This window comes from Micropterus salmoides, unplaced genomic scaffold (assembly GCF_014851395.1).
Source record: "Micropterus salmoides isolate LMB-PRFRI ecotype aquatic unplaced genomic scaffold, ASM1485139v1 Ms_hic_scaffold_688, whole genome shotgun sequence".
Taxonomy (NCBI): Eukaryota; Metazoa; Chordata; class Actinopteri; order Centrarchiformes; family Centrarchidae; genus Micropterus; species Micropterus salmoides.
This window is the reverse complement of record NW_024044446.1, coordinates 1,429-18,776: the sequence shown is the minus strand read 5'-3', so window position 1 is coordinate 18,776 and position 17,348 is coordinate 1,429. Positions and strand designations below refer to the sequence as shown.

At 39.4% G+C, this 17,348-nt stretch overlaps 2 protein-coding genes and 1 long non-coding RNA gene across 3 annotated transcripts; all 3 read right to left on the bottom strand.

Moving 5' to 3' along the window:
* Positions 1–1,093: 1,093 nt before the first annotated feature.
* Positions 1,094–2,969, bottom strand: LOC119891062. The gene is made up of 3 exons (XR_005442389.1): positions 2,725–2,969; positions 2,050–2,084; positions 1,094–1,524 (listed from the first exon to the last, which is right to left on the bottom strand). It is a non-coding gene; the product is annotated as an uncharacterized LOC119891062 (long non-coding RNA).
* A 9-nt stretch (positions 2,970–2,978) lies between these two features.
* Positions 2,979–9,583, bottom strand: LOC119891061. Its single transcript, XM_038702393.1, has 12 exons — positions 8,993–9,583; positions 8,160–8,199; positions 7,952–8,073; positions 7,762–7,858; positions 7,534–7,660; positions 6,761–7,345; positions 6,480–6,663; positions 6,062–6,285; positions 5,896–5,967; positions 5,645–5,817; positions 4,962–5,213; positions 2,979–4,876 (listed from the first exon to the last, which is right to left on the bottom strand). The coding sequence occupies exons 2-12, from the start codon at positions 8,160–8,162 to the stop codon at positions 4,331–4,333; spliced, it is 2,385 nt and encodes a 794-aa protein (XP_038558321.1). The 5' UTR covers positions 8,163–8,199; positions 8,993–9,583; the 3' UTR covers positions 2,979–4,330.
* A 937-nt stretch (positions 9,584–10,520) lies between these two features.
* Positions 10,521–17,063, bottom strand: LOC119891063 (the record flags this gene model as incomplete). The annotated part of the gene is made up of 11 exons (XM_038702395.1): positions 10,521–12,986; positions 13,077–13,328; positions 14,503–14,675; positions 14,761–14,832; positions 14,910–15,133; positions 15,335–15,518; positions 15,606–16,190; positions 16,382–16,508; positions 16,612–16,708; positions 16,801–16,922; positions 17,009–17,063. Coding segments are annotated over 11 exons (2,809 nt in total), but the record flags the coding sequence as incomplete, so codon positions are not given.
* Between the last annotated feature and the right edge of the window lie 285 nt (positions 17,064–17,348).

Here is a 17,348-nt window from a genome sequence, read left to right as displayed (position 1 = left end):
TTTTATTGACACTTGAAATCAACCCGTTCCTTCAACCAGTTGTTGAAATATCAGCCTCTGAAGTGAACCCAAAATGGCATCCATATAATGCAAAAGATGAGAATCTGGAATCATTTTGTGCCTCAATAACTCATTGACACTTTTACCTAGAATGATGCAGACACTTATGTTTAAGTGTTACTTGAAATCAACCCGTTCTTTCAATTAGTTCTTGATATATCAGCTTTTGAATTGCACCCAAAATTTCATCCATCATTTGGTCCCTCAATTACTCATCAATACTTGGAGTGATGTAGCCACCTGTTATTGAAACAACAATCTACTGACAACTTATCATTACATTTACTTATAAAGAGCAGAACAACTTTATAAATAAATGGCCCAAATATGAGGCAGACACAAGCATGTTGACTGGTCTGTAAAATTTATTAAATTAAATTCTGCTGAGATCTGCTTAGAAATTTACATTATTGCATTATAAAAAAACTCAAAACTTATGTGTGCATGTCTGTGCATGTGCACCTGTGTGCTTGTGTGTGTATGTATGAGCATGACTATGTAACGAAAAGACTAAAATTACAAACATAAAAATCAAATCAAACAAATCAAAGCGTCAGCATTCTTTCTCCTTTTAAAGATAAAAGAACTTATTACTCAAAACTCTTAAACATGATTATTCCCAACCAGAGCTAATCACATCCTTCGGGCACTGTTTTTTACTGTCCTGTAACAAGGGACATGAACAAACCCTAAACACCTCTTCTTATGGGGTTCGTGGCATAAACTCCTGGGTCCACCTGCAAATTAAATTCTGCTGAGATATGTTTTTAGGTTAAATTTACATTATTATTGCATTATAAAAAAAAAAGTCAAAACATGTGTGCATGTCTGTGCATGTGCACCTGTGTGCTTGTGTGTGTATGTATGAGCACGTGTGTGAACGACTATGTAACGAAAAGACTAAAATTACAAACATAAAAATCAAATCAAACAAATCAAAGCGTCAGCATTCTTTCTCCTTTTAAAATAAAAGAACATATTACTCCAAACTCTTAAACATGATTATTCCCAACCAGAGCTAATCAATCCTTCGGGCACTGTTTTTTACTGTCCTGTAACAAGGGACATGAACAAACCCTAAACACCTCTTCTGATGCGGTTTGTGGCACAAACTCCTGGGTCCACCTGCATGATGGGTTTTTGAGCACATGCCAGGTCCGGCCTGGCTAGGGCTTCTTCACCTCCTTTGCTTGGGTTTTTGGCATCTGGTCTTTTGGTGTTTCTGGTACCAACTCTGGTGTCTCCTGGATCGTAGGAATTGGAAAATGTCCTGGCTCCAGTCCCGGTGGGGTTTGTTCAGCCTTATCTTGCATTTGTGGCATCCGGTTGGGAGTCTGCTGCAGGAGGTTCACGGGTTCTGACTCTTTCCCTGGGACCTGCTCAGTTGGGGGCGCTGACACACTATCTTTGGTCTTGGCAGTGAGGGGCTCCATTTCTATTCAGTAATTGCTGAATCTGGTTGAACTAGGAATTAGAACACAATCATAAGAATACAAAATAAAGTTTTTTTCATTTCATTTAATGAATCAAGTGGAAGGTAGATTGACATTTGGAAATAAAATTTACATTCCAAATTTTCATCTATGTCATTGAAGTGATCGTTTTCAACAGAAAAAGCAACAAAATTACTTTAAAAAAGTGAGGGGCTCCATTACTTTTCAGTAATTACTGAATCTGGATGAACTAGGAAGTTGAACACAAATATAAGAATACAAAATAAAGCTGCAAGCTTTTTTAAAATTTCATTTCATGAATTAATTGGAAGGTAGGCTGAAATTTGGAAATAAAATTTACATTCCACATTTACATCTATGCCAAACAAGTGATCGTTTTTATCAGAAAAAGCAATGAAATTTCCTTTTAAATGTTAAAAATATGCATAAAAACCTGATACTGGCATTTTTCTCACTGAAATACAACAAAATAGACCAAGTATCAACGCTTTTAGCATGAGAAACTCGATAAATTACAGAGCTGACACTTTCTCACCATGCGGTCCGTGCTCCTGCTGCAGCTTCTACTTCCTGTTGACAGAGGAAGTCCATGTTTTCATCTACATGCATTCATTATACTATAGATTGAATCACGGAAGGTAAGAACATTGTTGATTAAATTTAAACATGGAAACTTGTTTCATTTTTTTTTCTACTTCCTGTGACAAAGGAAGTAGAAAATTGTGATCTGGTTTTATGTTTCATGTTAATGGTTACTAAAATATTAAATACACAACACCTGCACATTCTGTATGAGTTTTAAATAATTATTTTACAATGTTAATTCCAGGCTTTTCTAGTGGACCATTTCCCATGAATCTATGTCATCAAGCAGTGTTTAAGCTTTTATTGGTTCGTCAAATCAACCAATTCCATTCCGTTTTTTTGAAGTGCACCCAAGATGTCATCCATCTTTTGCAATTGAGAATTTTGAATTTTTTGTGCCCTTATTAATCATCATCAAATTTCACTACAGTGATGCATCTACCTGTCCTGGATGCAACAGTCTACAACCTTCAATTTGAACTTTGAACGCAGGCAAATGTCATGACTGTGTTTGTTTATTGTGTGTATATTTGTGTTTTCTATGCTATAGCCTGTCTTATTTTAAGTAAACACATGGTGAGCATTGTAAAATCCAGAGTCAAATTCCTCATATGTGTACACATACCTTGCAATAAAGCCGATTCTGATTCCTATTCTGATTCCCCAATTCACATCCTGTGCATAAATATATGGAATGGGAAAAATTAACTCACAGTGCTGGTGCTAGAAAACTCCATATAGGCTGAAATGTGTCCAAACCTTTTGCTGTGACCACATAGGCAAATCAATATTCTCATTATGAAAGTTAAGAACAGATGGTCTTAAATGTTGCCCTGATTTGTGCAGACACCATGTGGGAATTTACTTTTTAGGTTCTTCAGACCACTCTCACCCTCTGTCTTTACATAGCTAGCTTTTAATTTATTTTCAGATTTGCATATTTAGTGCATTCAATAGATTTAAATCTGGAATCATTAGGTGCCTTACTAAGTCATCAACACATTTACCTAGAGTGGTGTACTCACCTGTATGTGATAAAGCACTCTAAAAGCTTCCAGTGGTACTCAGCCTAAATATAGGCTTTCAAAATGACTCCAGATTTGAATCTATGGCTCACTTAAAAGATGAGAATCTGGAATCATTTGGTTCCTCAATACCTCGTCGATACTTTCACTTGGAGTGATGCTGCCACCTGTTATTGAAACAGCAATCTACAGGCTTCCTTTGGTAATTGGAATCAGACTGCTTTCTCCATCTGTGTTTAAAATGTCAACTTTTGAAGTTATTCCACTTTTGGAAAAATGGATAACTCAATAGATGAGAATATGAACATTTTTCATCCTTGAATAACTACAAATTGTATAACCCTATAGTGTTGCAGTCACCTGTTGTTGATGCAAACATCTACAAGCTTCCATGGGTACTTTAAATAAGCTCATTAGGTCAATCTGACTTTGAAACAACAGCCATTGAAATACATCCACAATGTCATTCATCTAATTCATAAAATGAGAATTTTGAATTATTTGGTTTATCAACAACTCATCATTACTGGTAGCTAGAGTTATACAGCATCTACAAGTGTCTGTTGGTACTTGGAATCAGCCTGCTCTCTCCCTTCATCCTTTACATATTAGCCTTTGAAGTACTTTCAGTTGCTCATCTATGGCTATTCCAATATATAACAATTTAAAGAGCAGAGGGTCTTGACAACTCATCATTACATTTACTTGAGAGTGAGAATGAGCAGAACTATAAAGAAAAGGCTCAAATAAGAGGCAAACACAAGCATGTAGACTGGTCTTGGAAAAATTTACTTGAATAATCCTGCTGAGATATATTTTTTAAGTAAAATTTACATTATAATTAAAAGTAAAATGTGTGTGTGCATGTCTGTGCATGTGCGCCTGTGTGCTTGTGCGTGTGAGCAAGTGTGTGTGTAACAGACTACCTAGACCAACTTGCAATTTAACAAAAAGAGAAACTGTAAATTATAAACAAAAAAATTAAATAAATCAAAGCGTCAGCATTCTTTCTCCTTTTAAAGATAAATGAACATATTACTCTAAAACTCTTAAACATGATTATTCCCAACCAGAGCTAATCACATCTTTGGGGCACTGTGTTTTACTGTCTTGTAACAAGGAACATGCCCTAAACACCTCCTCTGATGGCGTTCTTGGTATCAACCTGCATGATGGGTTTTTGAGCACATGCCAGGTCCTGCCTGACTAGGGCTTCTGCACCTCCTCTGCTTGGGTTTGTGGCATCTGGTCTTCAGGCATTTCTGGTACCAACTCTGTTGTCTCCTGGATCATAGGATCTGGAACACACCCTGGGTCCAGTCTCGAAGGGGTTTGTTCATCCTTCTCTTGTGTTTCTAGCATCCAGTTGGGAGTCTGCTGCACGAGGCTCAAGGGTGCTGACACTTTCCCTGGGACCTGCTCAGTTGGGTACTCATCTGTGGTCTTGGCAGTGAGGGGCTCAGGCTCACTATTTGGTTCCTCCTGAACTTTCTGTGCTGCTTGGAACCTGGTGCTCTGCTCAGCCAGGTGCGCAGGTATGTTCTTTGGGTCGGCAAGGGGTGCTTGCCTGGGCAGGGCATTGGAAAGATTTGCTTTGATGAGATAATAGTCAGCAACTACTGGCTGCAACTTCTCAATTACACAAAAACACTTTGAAGGTGTGTAGACATGTATTTTTGAGACTGCAGATTCTTCACTTAAGAAATCCAACTCCCTCCTGGACGTGAGAGGAGGAGCAGGAGGAAGGCTGTTCTGAAAAACAAAGAAATAAAACATAAACAGCTACAACTTCAAAATCAATCCTATGGCCAGATTCTACCTTGCATTAAGTACTTACTTGAGTAGAAAGACTGCTCTCGATCTTGGGAAAGATGAATGTGCCCTTCATTCCACAGTCTGCCCAAGCCAGATGAAGGAAGTTCTCGGCCTTAGCGATCTTTTTTCCAAATGTTGTGTGGAAAACATAATCACTGGTCTGACCCTGGGGACAGCACTTGGAGTTGACAAGGTTTTCCAGCCACCTAAATTCCTCCTCATTTAGGTTGAATGCAGCCTGACCAAATGACTGCATGGTTTTCTGGTCGTCAATCTTGAAAAATAAAACATGTCATCAATGACTGGTTGTTTTAGCTAGGGAGATCCCGCCACCTGTCTTTAATACAGCAATTCAGACATCTAAAAGCTTGCATTGGTACTTGGAAACAAACTGCTCGCTCCTTCTGTCTCAAATATCAGCCTTCAAATTGATTGAATTAAATCAATGGCCCACCAGTAATAAAAAAAACAAATGAGCAGTGTTTCCACATTATTTTATCACCAGAATTTATCTATTGTTTTATTTAAAATGTTTGCTGCCATTTTTATTTTTAAATTAGAAATTTTTTTGAAACTGCTTTAACCCCTCAGCTTTCACTTGAAATGTGCACTAAAGTTGGTTTCACTTAGGAAGGGATGACATGTAGTCCAGGTTAAAAAGTCCAGCCCAGCGTAAATAACCCCCCGAAAAATAGAGGTACTAACCAGAACTTGGAATCTCTTGCCATGATTCCAACAGACAAAGTTGACCACATTTTCCTTCTTCATGTTGGTGAGGACAACCGATCTGTGTCCGGTGAGGATGCACAGGTAGCCCATGATGTAACCCATTAGCTTAGAATGCTCATTCTTCTGATTTCCACTGCTCTCCAGTTGTTCTACAAAACATCGTGAAAAAAAATGTTGGTTGTGAATGTAAGCAACCAAAACAAAAAATAAAAAATAAGTCTACATACCAAACAATTTAGGAATGTTTTCCCTCGCAGCTGTCATGAAAGCACTTTGCTGAACTGCATGAAGCTGATCATCTGTGAAAACAATGCAACATACACCACAGTCATTGAGGATCCAATCTGAAATTTATTTAGATAACAAGACAAAAAAGAACTTGACAAAATTTACCTGTTTTACGACACAACCGCTTTTGCCGAGAATGAACCCGTAGTCTTTGAATCTCAGCCTGGATCCTCGTCAACTCGTGCAGAATTGTTTTTAATTCATTCTGTTTGAGCTTGCCTTTACTCAGGAAGGACTTTTCAATGTGCTTGAAAAACATTGTCACGTTGGTCAACATGTTTTTCATTGTTGCAGGTTCGTAGCCCTTCTGGACCAGGTATGTTGGCCAACTATGGAAAAAGGTAAGCAGTTGCAATCCACTCTTACTTTCAAGTCCACCATCACATTTGACATTTCATATTTACATCTATTTCACAACATCAGAGATCACAATTTGGAATCCATCGATAATATTTGGGGAGAAATTTGTGCCTAAATCTAAAAAAAATATATATAATATTTCTGGGCCAAGAAAAACACTTGCCCACACAACTTGTCCATTTGGTTCAGGAATCTTAGGTCACTGGAGACAATCTTGGAGGGTAGACCAGCAGCCATGTAGAGGCAAAAGTGAAGAGCATGGCCTGAGGACCTCCTTGCATTGCTCCTGTCCTTCTGTCCAGTCCGTGGCCCCAGGCGAAACTTGAAGAAGTCTTCAACAACCTTTTCTGCAAAACAAACGTGAAAAGGGAAAGAAACATACTAACAAAAACCATCTCTCTACTCTCTCCCCCAAATTGTAATAAAAAAGAATGAATAACTTACCATAGAAACAAGAATCCTTCTTTCCCTTGCCGACATGCTCACTGTTTTGAACAGATAGAGGTGCTTTAAATGGAGTGGGTTTCTCTTGCTGAATTTCCATCAAACACTCCACCTTTTTTTCCAACTGCTGCAACCTGGAATCCAACTTCTCCCAGTTGGACGTGCAGTCCCTTGACATTGAACCAGTCGAGTGATGAATATGGCCACTCAAGTTCTCCGGTAGGTTAAAAGAAGTCACAGTCTCACGTGAAGGCGGAGACATGGATGCACATAGGGCGGTGGAAGGAATTTGGTGACTGGTAGAAGAGTTTTTGGCCCCAGAAACAGGGGTGGAAGAAAACTGTTGACCAATTTGTTGATGTGGGTGATTGGAGGAGGACAAGGTATGAACGCGATCCTGTCCTTGAGGTGTGGGGGAGGGGCATTGGAAGGCACAATGTATTCCAGTCACAGGATGGTTTGTGGGTGTTGAACTGATACTCAAGGCCTCCTCCTCCTCCCTGAACTCTGATCCCTCTGGCTCCTCCGACAGTTCCTCAGAAACAGCCTCCTCAATGATCTCTCCAATGGGCAGAACAAACTTCTCTAAAATAAAGTGTAGGAGATTTGTAAGTTTAAACCCTTGGGTTCCAAATTTCAGTCTATATGTATTATATTTGCTTGTCACACAGAAGCCCCTAGATTTTGAATAGGATATGATGATGTAAGCATCCTTTTCAGTGCCCGTATCAAATCAATATATATATCGTAATATTAAGACAATTTAAAATTACCATGTTCAGTGGTAACACCCAAGTCCAAGCTGGATACAATGGGCACATCAGGGTTGGACTCACGCAGTTCTGCCAGCTCTTTAACTATGACTGCTCTCTTGGCCTGCTTCATGATCGGTTCTCGCTCCTTTCAACAATTTTTTTCATGACATCAAAGTATCATTAGATGGAAAAACATGATTTACAACAGATTTTGCAGACTTTATTGTCACAAATTGAATATCCTACCTCTGCTGAACCAATTTTGTGTGCTGTTTGTAAGTGTTTATCAAGGCGGACGAGATTTCTCTTCCCACATATTGTGCATTCCAAGGATTTACTAGTTCTGTTTTGGGAAATGGGGAAAAAAAGCTTTCAGGAAATCAGTGCAAATAACAAAAATTAAGAAAATATATAAAAACATTTATCTTGATCGAACCGTGAATTTCCATATTGCATCAGAAGCTGGAACTCTTCTTTGTTTGGAATGGTGTGGTAGATTTTAAGGTGTTGCCTTAAGTAACTGACGTTTTTGTAACACAGCCCGCACAGTCGCTCACTCTGTGAAAGATTAAAAATAGCACAAATAAAGCTCTGTATCATCAACAAACCATCATAAAATGCACACCCTACTGATATACACTTACCATCCTTCCAACCAGGTAATGAAGATCTCCTGTTAGACCTCTGCATTTAGAGGAAGTAAGAAAGACAAGTGTTAAAAAATGTTAACACCGGGGGAAAATGGACATTAAAAAAAAATCAAACCTGTTCAGGAGGACTGCTAAAATAACTTTTAAATGTGTGATTTTTTATATTAGCAATTGTTTATTGACATCCTTTGCCACCTGTTTTGATATACTGAAAAAGCTTTCATTTCCTGACATGATTCTTGAACTTAATGTCTAACACAGTGCATGTCAAACAGGTTAATCTTTTTTAAAACTCTTTCACACTCTTACAATAATTTTATCAATAGCTTTCGGAAACATTTCCGCCTTCTAGACTCCATATCTGTCTCTTCTCGGCCCTAGACGCCCTTCTTTCTGGCTGTCCTTTCATAACTGGTGTAGGATTCTGCTTGTTCCTTCTTTTTTTTGACTTTATTTGTAAAATCCACAAAATCCAGAATGAGTGGCAAAGGCAGAAACCTACCACAATAACTTAAAAATGTATAATACTGCATTTAAGTAGTTGTAAAAGTAGAAAATGTTTAATATATTATTTTCATATTTTAATATATGAACGAATTGGAAGGTAGATTGAAATTTGGAAATAAAATTAACATTCCATATTTACATTTATGTCATAACATTTTCTTTTTTAACAGAAAATGCAATACAAAATACTTTTTAAAAGTTTAAAAATGCATAAAAACATGACATTGGGATGTTACTCACTGAAATAAGACAACACCAACCAAGTATCAACACTTTTGTATGAGACAAATCTAAAAATATTTGAGAGAGCTGACACTCACCATGTGCTGAGTGCTCCTGCTGAAGCTCCTACTTCCTGTTTAAAGAGGAAGTCCAAGTTTCCATCTACATGCATTCAATACACAATAGATTGAATTGATTAAATTTAAACTTGGAATTTATATTTTCTTTTTTCTATGTCCTATGAAATAGGAAGTAGACAATTTGGATCAATTTACAACATGAAAAACAAACAATAAGGCAGAGGCTTAAATAAGCTTCACTTGGCACTTGCAATGATCTATGTCAATCTGTATTCTGAGAGTATTCTGAGAGACGCACTTATCCAGCTAGAAGATCTCAACCTTTCTCACCCCTCACCCCTGTGGCTTAGCCCCCAATTTACTACCAACTGATGTCTTTGATTTTTAACTGATCCGCTCTCACCTTGATAATACAATGTCTCTATTGTCTTGTCCACTTGAAGGTGTAGCCTCATGTGGCTACATTGGCATATGATTATATGTATTTGTTTGGACTAGCTTACCTGGCATCGCCCTGGCCTCCAGCACCACTGTGAGGAATCTTGGAGTTATCTTTGATCAGGACACGTCGTTTAAGTCTCACATTAAGCAAATTTCAAGGACCACCTTTTTTCACCTACGTAATATTATGAAAATTAGAAACATCCTGTCTAAAAATTATGCAGAAAAACGAGTCCATGCATTTGTTCCTTCTAGGCTGGATTATTGCAATTCCTTATTATCAGGCTGCTCGAAAAAGTCCATTAAGACTCTTCAGCTGATCCAGAATGCTGCAGCACGTGTTCTGACAGGAACCAGGAAAAGAGATTACATTTCTCCTGTCTTAGCTTCTTTGCATTGGCTTCCAGTAAAATCCAGAATAGAATTTAAAATTCTCACCTACAAAGCTTTTAATAGTCAGGCACCATCTTATCTTAAAGAGCTCATAGAACCCTACTACCCCACCAGAGCACTGCGCTCTCAGAATGCAGTCTCCAAAAGTAGACTAATAGCCAGAGCGTTCAGCTATCAAGCTCCTCTCCTGTGGAACCAGGTTCCAGTTTGGGTTCAGGAGGCAGACACCATCTCCACATTTAAGACTTTCCACTTTGATAAAGCTTATAGTTAGGGCTGGCTCAGGTTAGTCCTGAACCATCCCTTAGTTATGCTGCTATAGGCCTAGACTGCCGGGGGATTTCCCATGATGCACTGAGCTCCTCTCTCCTCTACTTTCTCTCCCTCTGTATGCAACCTCGTCCCATTATTGCATGTTACTAACACAACTTCCCCCCTTTCCCGTAGTCTTGTGCTTTCTCTTCCCTGCCCTCTCTCCTCCTATCACTTCCTGCAGGTGTTTCTGGCTCTGGAGCTGTGGAGTCTGGATCTGTGTTCCTGCTCAACATGCTTTGCTGCAATTATTGTTACTAGTCCTATTATTATTATTGTTATTATAATCATTAACATTACGATTATTATCATTAACAGTACTGTAAATATCTGTATCACGTTTCATTTAGTCTATAGCAACATCATCTTTACTGTCCGTAGCTCTGTGTGTATATTGTATAGGCTGCATCCCTTCTCTCTCTCTCTCTCTCTCTCTCCTTCACCCTCAATCGGTCGAGGCAGATGGCCACCCACCCTGAGCCATGGTTCTGCCTCTTAAGAGGAAGTTTTTCCTTGCCTTTGTTGCCTAGTGTTTGCTCTTGATTGGAATTGTTGGGCATCTGTAAATAACATCATAGAGTACGGTCTAGACCTGCTCTTTTATGAAAAGGACTGTGAGATAACTGTTGTTGTGATTTGGCACTATATAAATAAAATTGAATTGAATTGAATTGAACCTATACAACGAGGATTCTCATCCCCACTTGGCTGCTTTTTCAGCCCGTTCAAGAAATCATAATAACAAATTGGTGTTGACACCAACACAGGTAACAATGAGGATTAAGAACATGTTATTATGATTTGTGTTTTCCTGGAATGCCCTGTCTACCCACCAGGCAACTCCAAATAGCCTGAAAGATGCTCATATTCCTCACCAAACATCTACAAGCTTCCTCTGGTACTTGGAATCAGGTTGCTCTCTCCGTCTGTGTGTAAAATATGGGCCCTCAAAGTGATTCCAGAATTGAATCTACAGGCCCAATCAATAGATGAGAATCTGGAATGATTTGGTCCCTTAATAACTCATCATTACTTTTACCTCAAGTGATGCAGCTACCTTTCTTTGACACAGAAATGTAGAAGTTTACATTAGCATTTGAACAGCCTGCTCTCTCCCTCTGTCTGATGCCACAGTTGTGTTCACTGAATAGATGAAAATTTGGAATTATTTTGGCCATTAATAACTCATCATTACTTATACCGATAGTGATGCAGCCACCTGACTTGTACCTAGCATGATGCAACTACCAGTCTTCGACACAGCAATCTACAATCTTCTATTGGTTGGAATCAACCTGCTCTCTCCTTCCATTGTTTACATACTAGCCTTTGAAGTACTTCCAGATGCTTATCCATTGCTATTTTCAAAAATAACAATCCTATGAACTGTGGGTCTTGACAACTTACCATTACATTTATTCTCAGAACAACTTTGAAAACTAAATAAAAAATTAATTAGGAGACAGACAAGCATGTAAATTGGTTTCTGAAAATTTTACTTTCAACAATTTTGCTGAGATATATTACATTTTTTAAGTTCAGTAAGTATGATCAAAATAAAAAGTGTGTGTGTGTGTGTGTGTGTGTGTGTGTGTGTGTATGTGTGTGTGTGTATATACGTGCATGTTTGCCTGTGCATGATTTGTGTGCTGAGTGTGTGAGTGTGTGAGCATGAATTTGAATCAGTCTAGTTTCTGTGCAATCTAACACAGACAAACTATAAATTTTACAAAAAATGTAAATAAATCAAAGCGTCAGCATTCTTTCTCCTTTTAAAGCTAAATAAATGTATATTACTTTAAAACCTAAACTTTTTAAAGATGATTATTCCTATCAATGGGTAATCACATCCAAGGGGCAATATGTTTTAGTGTCTTGAATAAGGGACATGCACAAACCCAAACACTTCCTCTGACGGTGTTTGTGGCACATTCCAGGCCCTACCTGGCTAGGACTTCTGCACATCCTCCGCTTGGGTTTGTGGCATCTGGTCTTCTGGTGTTTCTGGCACCAACTCTGGTGTCTCCTGGAATATAAGATTCAGAACACATACTGGGTCCAGTCCCGGAGAGGTTTGTGCATTCTTCTCCTCTTGCGTTTCTAGCATCCAGTCGGGAGTCTGCTCTAGGGGGATCAAGGGTGCTGGCACATTCCCTGGGACCTGCTCAGTTGCGGGCACTGACACGTAATCTGTGGTCTTGGCAGTGAGGGGCTCGGGCTCGCTACTTGGTTCCTCCTGAGCTGTCGGTGCTGCTAGGAACCTGGCGCTCTGTGCAGGTAGGTTCTTTGGGTCGGCAAGGGGTGCTTGCCCAGGCAGGGCATTGGAAAGATTTGCTTTGAAGAGATAATACTCAGCAATTGGTTGGTGCAACTTCTCAACAACAATAGCACACTTCGAAGGTGTGTAGATATGTATTTCTGCAGATTCTTCAGTTAAGAAATCCAATTTCCTCTTGGACTTGAGAGGTTGCGCTGGTGGAAGGCTGTCCTGTGATGATGTGGGAACCTCATAGCTGGAGGTTATTCTCGCCCTGCTTCTTGCCTTGGAAGGCCTTCCACGTCTTTGACGCATAATCCTTAACTCCTCAGATGACAGTGAAGAGACGGACTCGTGGTCATCGTAGATTGGCTCCTCATCCTCTGTGCTTGTCTCTGGTGTGTCGTCTGATGAAGTATCAGTTATCTTTTCATCCTCTTCAGAGGGTTTTGCAATGGCCATCTTTAAAGCCTTTAGTCTCAGCCTCCTCGTCTCATATCCTGTGACTTTGTCTGGCAGAGCCACATAAAATCTCTCTGCCGTGCTGGGGTCATGGCACATGGCTTTTGCCACCTGTTTTCTCTCCTTCTCAGATAGGTATTGGTTGGCCTGGAAACCCCAGCAAAGAAATAAAAAATTACCAACTATGACTTCAAAATCGATCCTATGGCTAGATCCTATCTTGCATTAAGTACTTACTTGAGTAGAGACACTGCTCCGGATCTTGTTAAAACTGATTGTGCCCTTCATTCCACAGTCCACCCAAGCGAGATGAAGGAAGTTCCCGGCCTTACCAATCTGTTTTCCAAGTGTTGTGTGGAAAACATAATCACTGGCCTGACCTTGAGGAGAGCACTTGCAGTTAGCGAGGTTTTCCAGCCACCTAAATTCCTCCTCATTTAGGTTGAATGCAGCCTGACCAAATGACTGCATGGTTTTGTGGTCATCAACCTTGGGAAATAAAATTCAGAAAATCATGATTTGTCTGAGTGGATGCACTTAAATTAAACAAAACAAATCACCAATAACTGTTGACTTGTAGCTGGGAGATGAGGCCACACGTCACATCTAAAAGCTTCCATTGGTACTTGGACTCAACATGCACTCTCGATTTGTCTTAAATATATCAGCCGTCAAAGTGATTCCAGAATTGCATCTATGGCCCACGCAGTAGATGAGAATTTGGAATCGACTGGTCCTTTAGTAACTCAGCACTGCATGAAAGTACAGTGGTGCAGCCACCTGTCTTTGATATAGCAAACTACAAGCTTCCATTGATAACTAGAATCAACCCATTCTCTCAATCAGTTATTGAAACACCAGCCTTTGAAGTACAACCAAAATGTCATCCATATAATGCATGAATTTGGAATCATTTGATCCCCTAATCCCCTTCTCATGATTACTTGTGCCTACAGACATGCAGCTACCTTTGATACAGCAGTACTTGGAATCAGTCTGCTTTCTCCTTGGTCTTGAAAATATAGGCCTTCAAAGTGATTCCATAATTGAATATATGGCCCACTTAATAGACTGGAATCTACTGGTAATGATCTCTAGCGTGATGGTGACACCTGTTTTTCTTCCATTGCCACCTAGAACCAATCCATTCCCTCAATAACATTTTGAAATGACAGACTTTGTATTACACCAAATTATCATCTATTTAATACAATAGATAAGACTACTAATAAAACTACTTGCCTATGATACACTTAAGTAAAATGACATTGTAAATAAACTTATGAACTTTTACTCGTGGGTCTAAGTGAAATGTGTAATTTTTTTGTTGAAAAAGCCAGTCCTCAATTAAAAACATAAGTTGTGCTCTTGAGTGGTATGTTTACAACCCAAATCCCATCCCCAGATAGTAAAAAGATAGTAAAAAACAAATGAACAGTGTTTCCACATTATTTTATCACCAGAATTTATCTATTGTTTTATTTAAAATGTTTGCAGCCATTTTTATTTTTAAATTAGAAAATTCTTTGAAACTGCTTTAACCCCTCAGCTTTCACTTGAAATGTGCACTAAAGATGGTTTCACTTAGGAAGGGATGACATGAAGTCCAGGTTAAAAAGTCCAGCCCAGCGTAAATAACCCCCCGAAAAATAGAGGTACTAACCAGAACTTGGAATCTCTTGCCATGATTCCAACAGACAAAGTTGACCACATTTTCCTTTGTCATGTTGGTGAGGACAACCGATCTGTGTCCAGTGAGGATGCACAGGTAGCCCATTATGTAGCCCATTAGCTTAGAATGCTCATTCTCCTGATTTCCACTGCTCTCCAATCGTTCTACAAAACATTAAAAAAAAATTTGGTTGTGAATGTAAGCAACCAAAAAATGAGTATTGCAGCATAAATGTTGAAGTCTACATACCAAACAGTTTAGGAATGTTTTCCCTCGCAGCTGTCATGAAAGCGCTTTCCTGAGTTGCATGAAGCTGATCATCTGTGAAAATAGTGCGAAATGCACCACAGTCGATGAGAATCCAATTTGTAATTTTATAAGAGAACAAGAACAAGTACCTGTTTTACGACGCAACACTTTTTGCCGGTGGACAACTAGCGTTCTTTGAATCTCGGCCTGGATCCTCTTCAGCTCGTACAGGATTTTATTTATTTCATTCTGTTTGAGCTTACTTTGAGTCAGGAAGGAGTTTTCAATATGCTTGAAAAACATAATCACGTTGGTCAACATGTTTTTCATTGATGAGGGTGCGTAGCCTTTCTGGACCAGGTATGTTGGCCAACTATGGAAAAAGGTAAGCCATTACAAGCCACTCTTACTTCCAATTCCACCACCACATTTGACATTCCATATTTACATCTATTTCACAACATCAGAGATCATAATTTTAATCCATATATAAGATTTGGGGAGTAATTTGTGCCAAAGTAAAAAGCAAAAAGTATAATATTTCTGGACCAAGAAAACACGAAAAAAAACTTACCCACGCAACTTGTCCATTTGGTTCAGGAACCTTAGGTCACTGGAGACGATCTTGGAGGGTAGACCACCAGCCATATAGAGGCAAAAGCGAAAAGCATGGCTTGAACACTGTCTTGCATTTTCCCTGTCCTTCCTTCCAGTCCGTGGCCCCAGGCGAAACTTGAAGAAGTCTTCCACAGCCTTTTCTGCAAAATAAACATGAAAAAGAATATAACCTTCTAACTATCTCTCTCCTCTCTTTTTTTTGTAACAGCAAGAAATGAATAACTTACCAAAGAAACAAGCGCCCTTCTTTCCCTTGCCGACATGCTCACTTTTTTGAACAGATAGAGGTGCTTTTGTCAGTATGGGTGTCTGTTGCTGCATTGCCATCAAACTGTCCACCTTTTTTTCCAACTGCTGCACCCTGGAATCCAACTGCTCGCAGTAACACATTCTGTCCCTTGACATTGAACCAGTCAAGTGTTCACTGTGGCCACTCAAGTGCCCCGGTAGGTTAAAAGACATCACAGTCTCACATGAAGGCGGAGGCATGGATGCACACAGGGCGGTGGAAGGGATTTGGTTACTGGCAGAGGAGTTTTGGGCCCCAGAAACAGGGGTGGAAAACAGCAGTTGACCAGTGTGTTCAGGAAGGTCACTGGAGGAGGACATGTTGTAATCATGATCCTGTCTTTGAATTATGGGGGTGGAACATTGGAAGGCAGAATGTATTCCAGTCGCAAGATGGTTGTTGGATGATGAATTGATACTCGAGGCCTCCTCCTCTTCCCTGTACTCCAATCCCTCTGGCTCCTCCCTCAGTTCCTTGGAAACAGCCTCCTCAATTATCTCTCCAATGGGCAGAACAAATTCCTCTAAAATAAAGTGTAGGAGATTTTAATTGTAAATTTAAACCCTTGGGTTCCAAATTTTACTCTATGTGCATTATTTAGTTGCTACACAGAAGCCACTAGAGTTTGAATAGGATGTGATAATGTATGGCCCCTTTTCAGTGCCCCTATCATGTCCACATATATATCATAACATTAACAGAACTTAAAATTACCATGTTCCATGGTAACTCCCAAGTCCAAGCTGGATACCATGGGCACATCAGGGCTGGACTCACGCAGTTCTGCCAGCATTTTAACTATGACTGCTCTCTTGGCCTGCCTCATGATCGGTTCTCGCTCCTTTCAACAATATTTTTCATGACATCAAAGTAGCATTAGATGGAAAAACACATGATTTACAACAGATTGTGCAGACGTTATTGTCACAAATTGAATCTCCTACCTCTGCTGAACCAATGTTGTGCGCTATTTGTAAGTGTTTGTCAAGGCGGACGAGATTCCTCTTCCCACATATTTTGCATTCCAAGTATTTGCTAGTTCTATGGTGGGAAATGGAAAAAAAGAGTTCAGGAAATCAGTGCAAATAAGAAAAATAAATAACATACATAAAATATATTTATCTTGATCCAACCGTGAATTCCCATATCGCATCAAAAGCTGGAACTCTTCTTTGTTCTGAATGGTGTGGGACACTTTCAGGTGTTGCTTTAAGTTGCTGAAGTTGTGGAAACACAGCCCGCACAGTCGCTCACTCTGTGGAAGATTAAAAATAGCACAAATGAAGCTTTGTATCGTCAACAAACCATCATAAAGGGCACTCCCTTCTGATATACACTTACCATCCTGCCAACCAGGTAAGGAAGAGCTCCTGTTAGACCTCTGCATTTAGAGTGGCTAAGAAAGAAAAGTGTTAAAAATGTCAACATTGGGGAAAACGAAGCACATTTAACATTTGAGGGGCCCGAGGCTCTGGAACAGCCTGCCCGAGGAAATCAGGTCGGCTGAGTCAGTGAACTCTTTTAAGTCCCTTCTTAAAACATACTTTTATAGGAGAGCCTTTCCCGATCTTATTTAACTTTATTTTATCCCTTTTATTTTATTGTATTTTACTAATTTTATATTAATTTTTCATGCTCTTATCTTGTTTTTTGTATTATTCGTTACACTTGTTAAAGCACT

Coding starts and splice junctions, on each gene's coding strand:
- LOC119891061 (XM_038702393.1), bottom strand. Junction 5,968..6,061: donor GCGGTTGTGTCGTAAAACAG/GTAAATTTTGTC, acceptor TTGTTTTCACAG/ATGATCAGCTTCATGCAGTT. Junction 4,877..4,961: donor AGAGCAGTCTTTCTACTCAA/GTAAGTACTTAA, acceptor TTTGTTTTTCAG/AACAGCCTTCCTCCTGCTCC.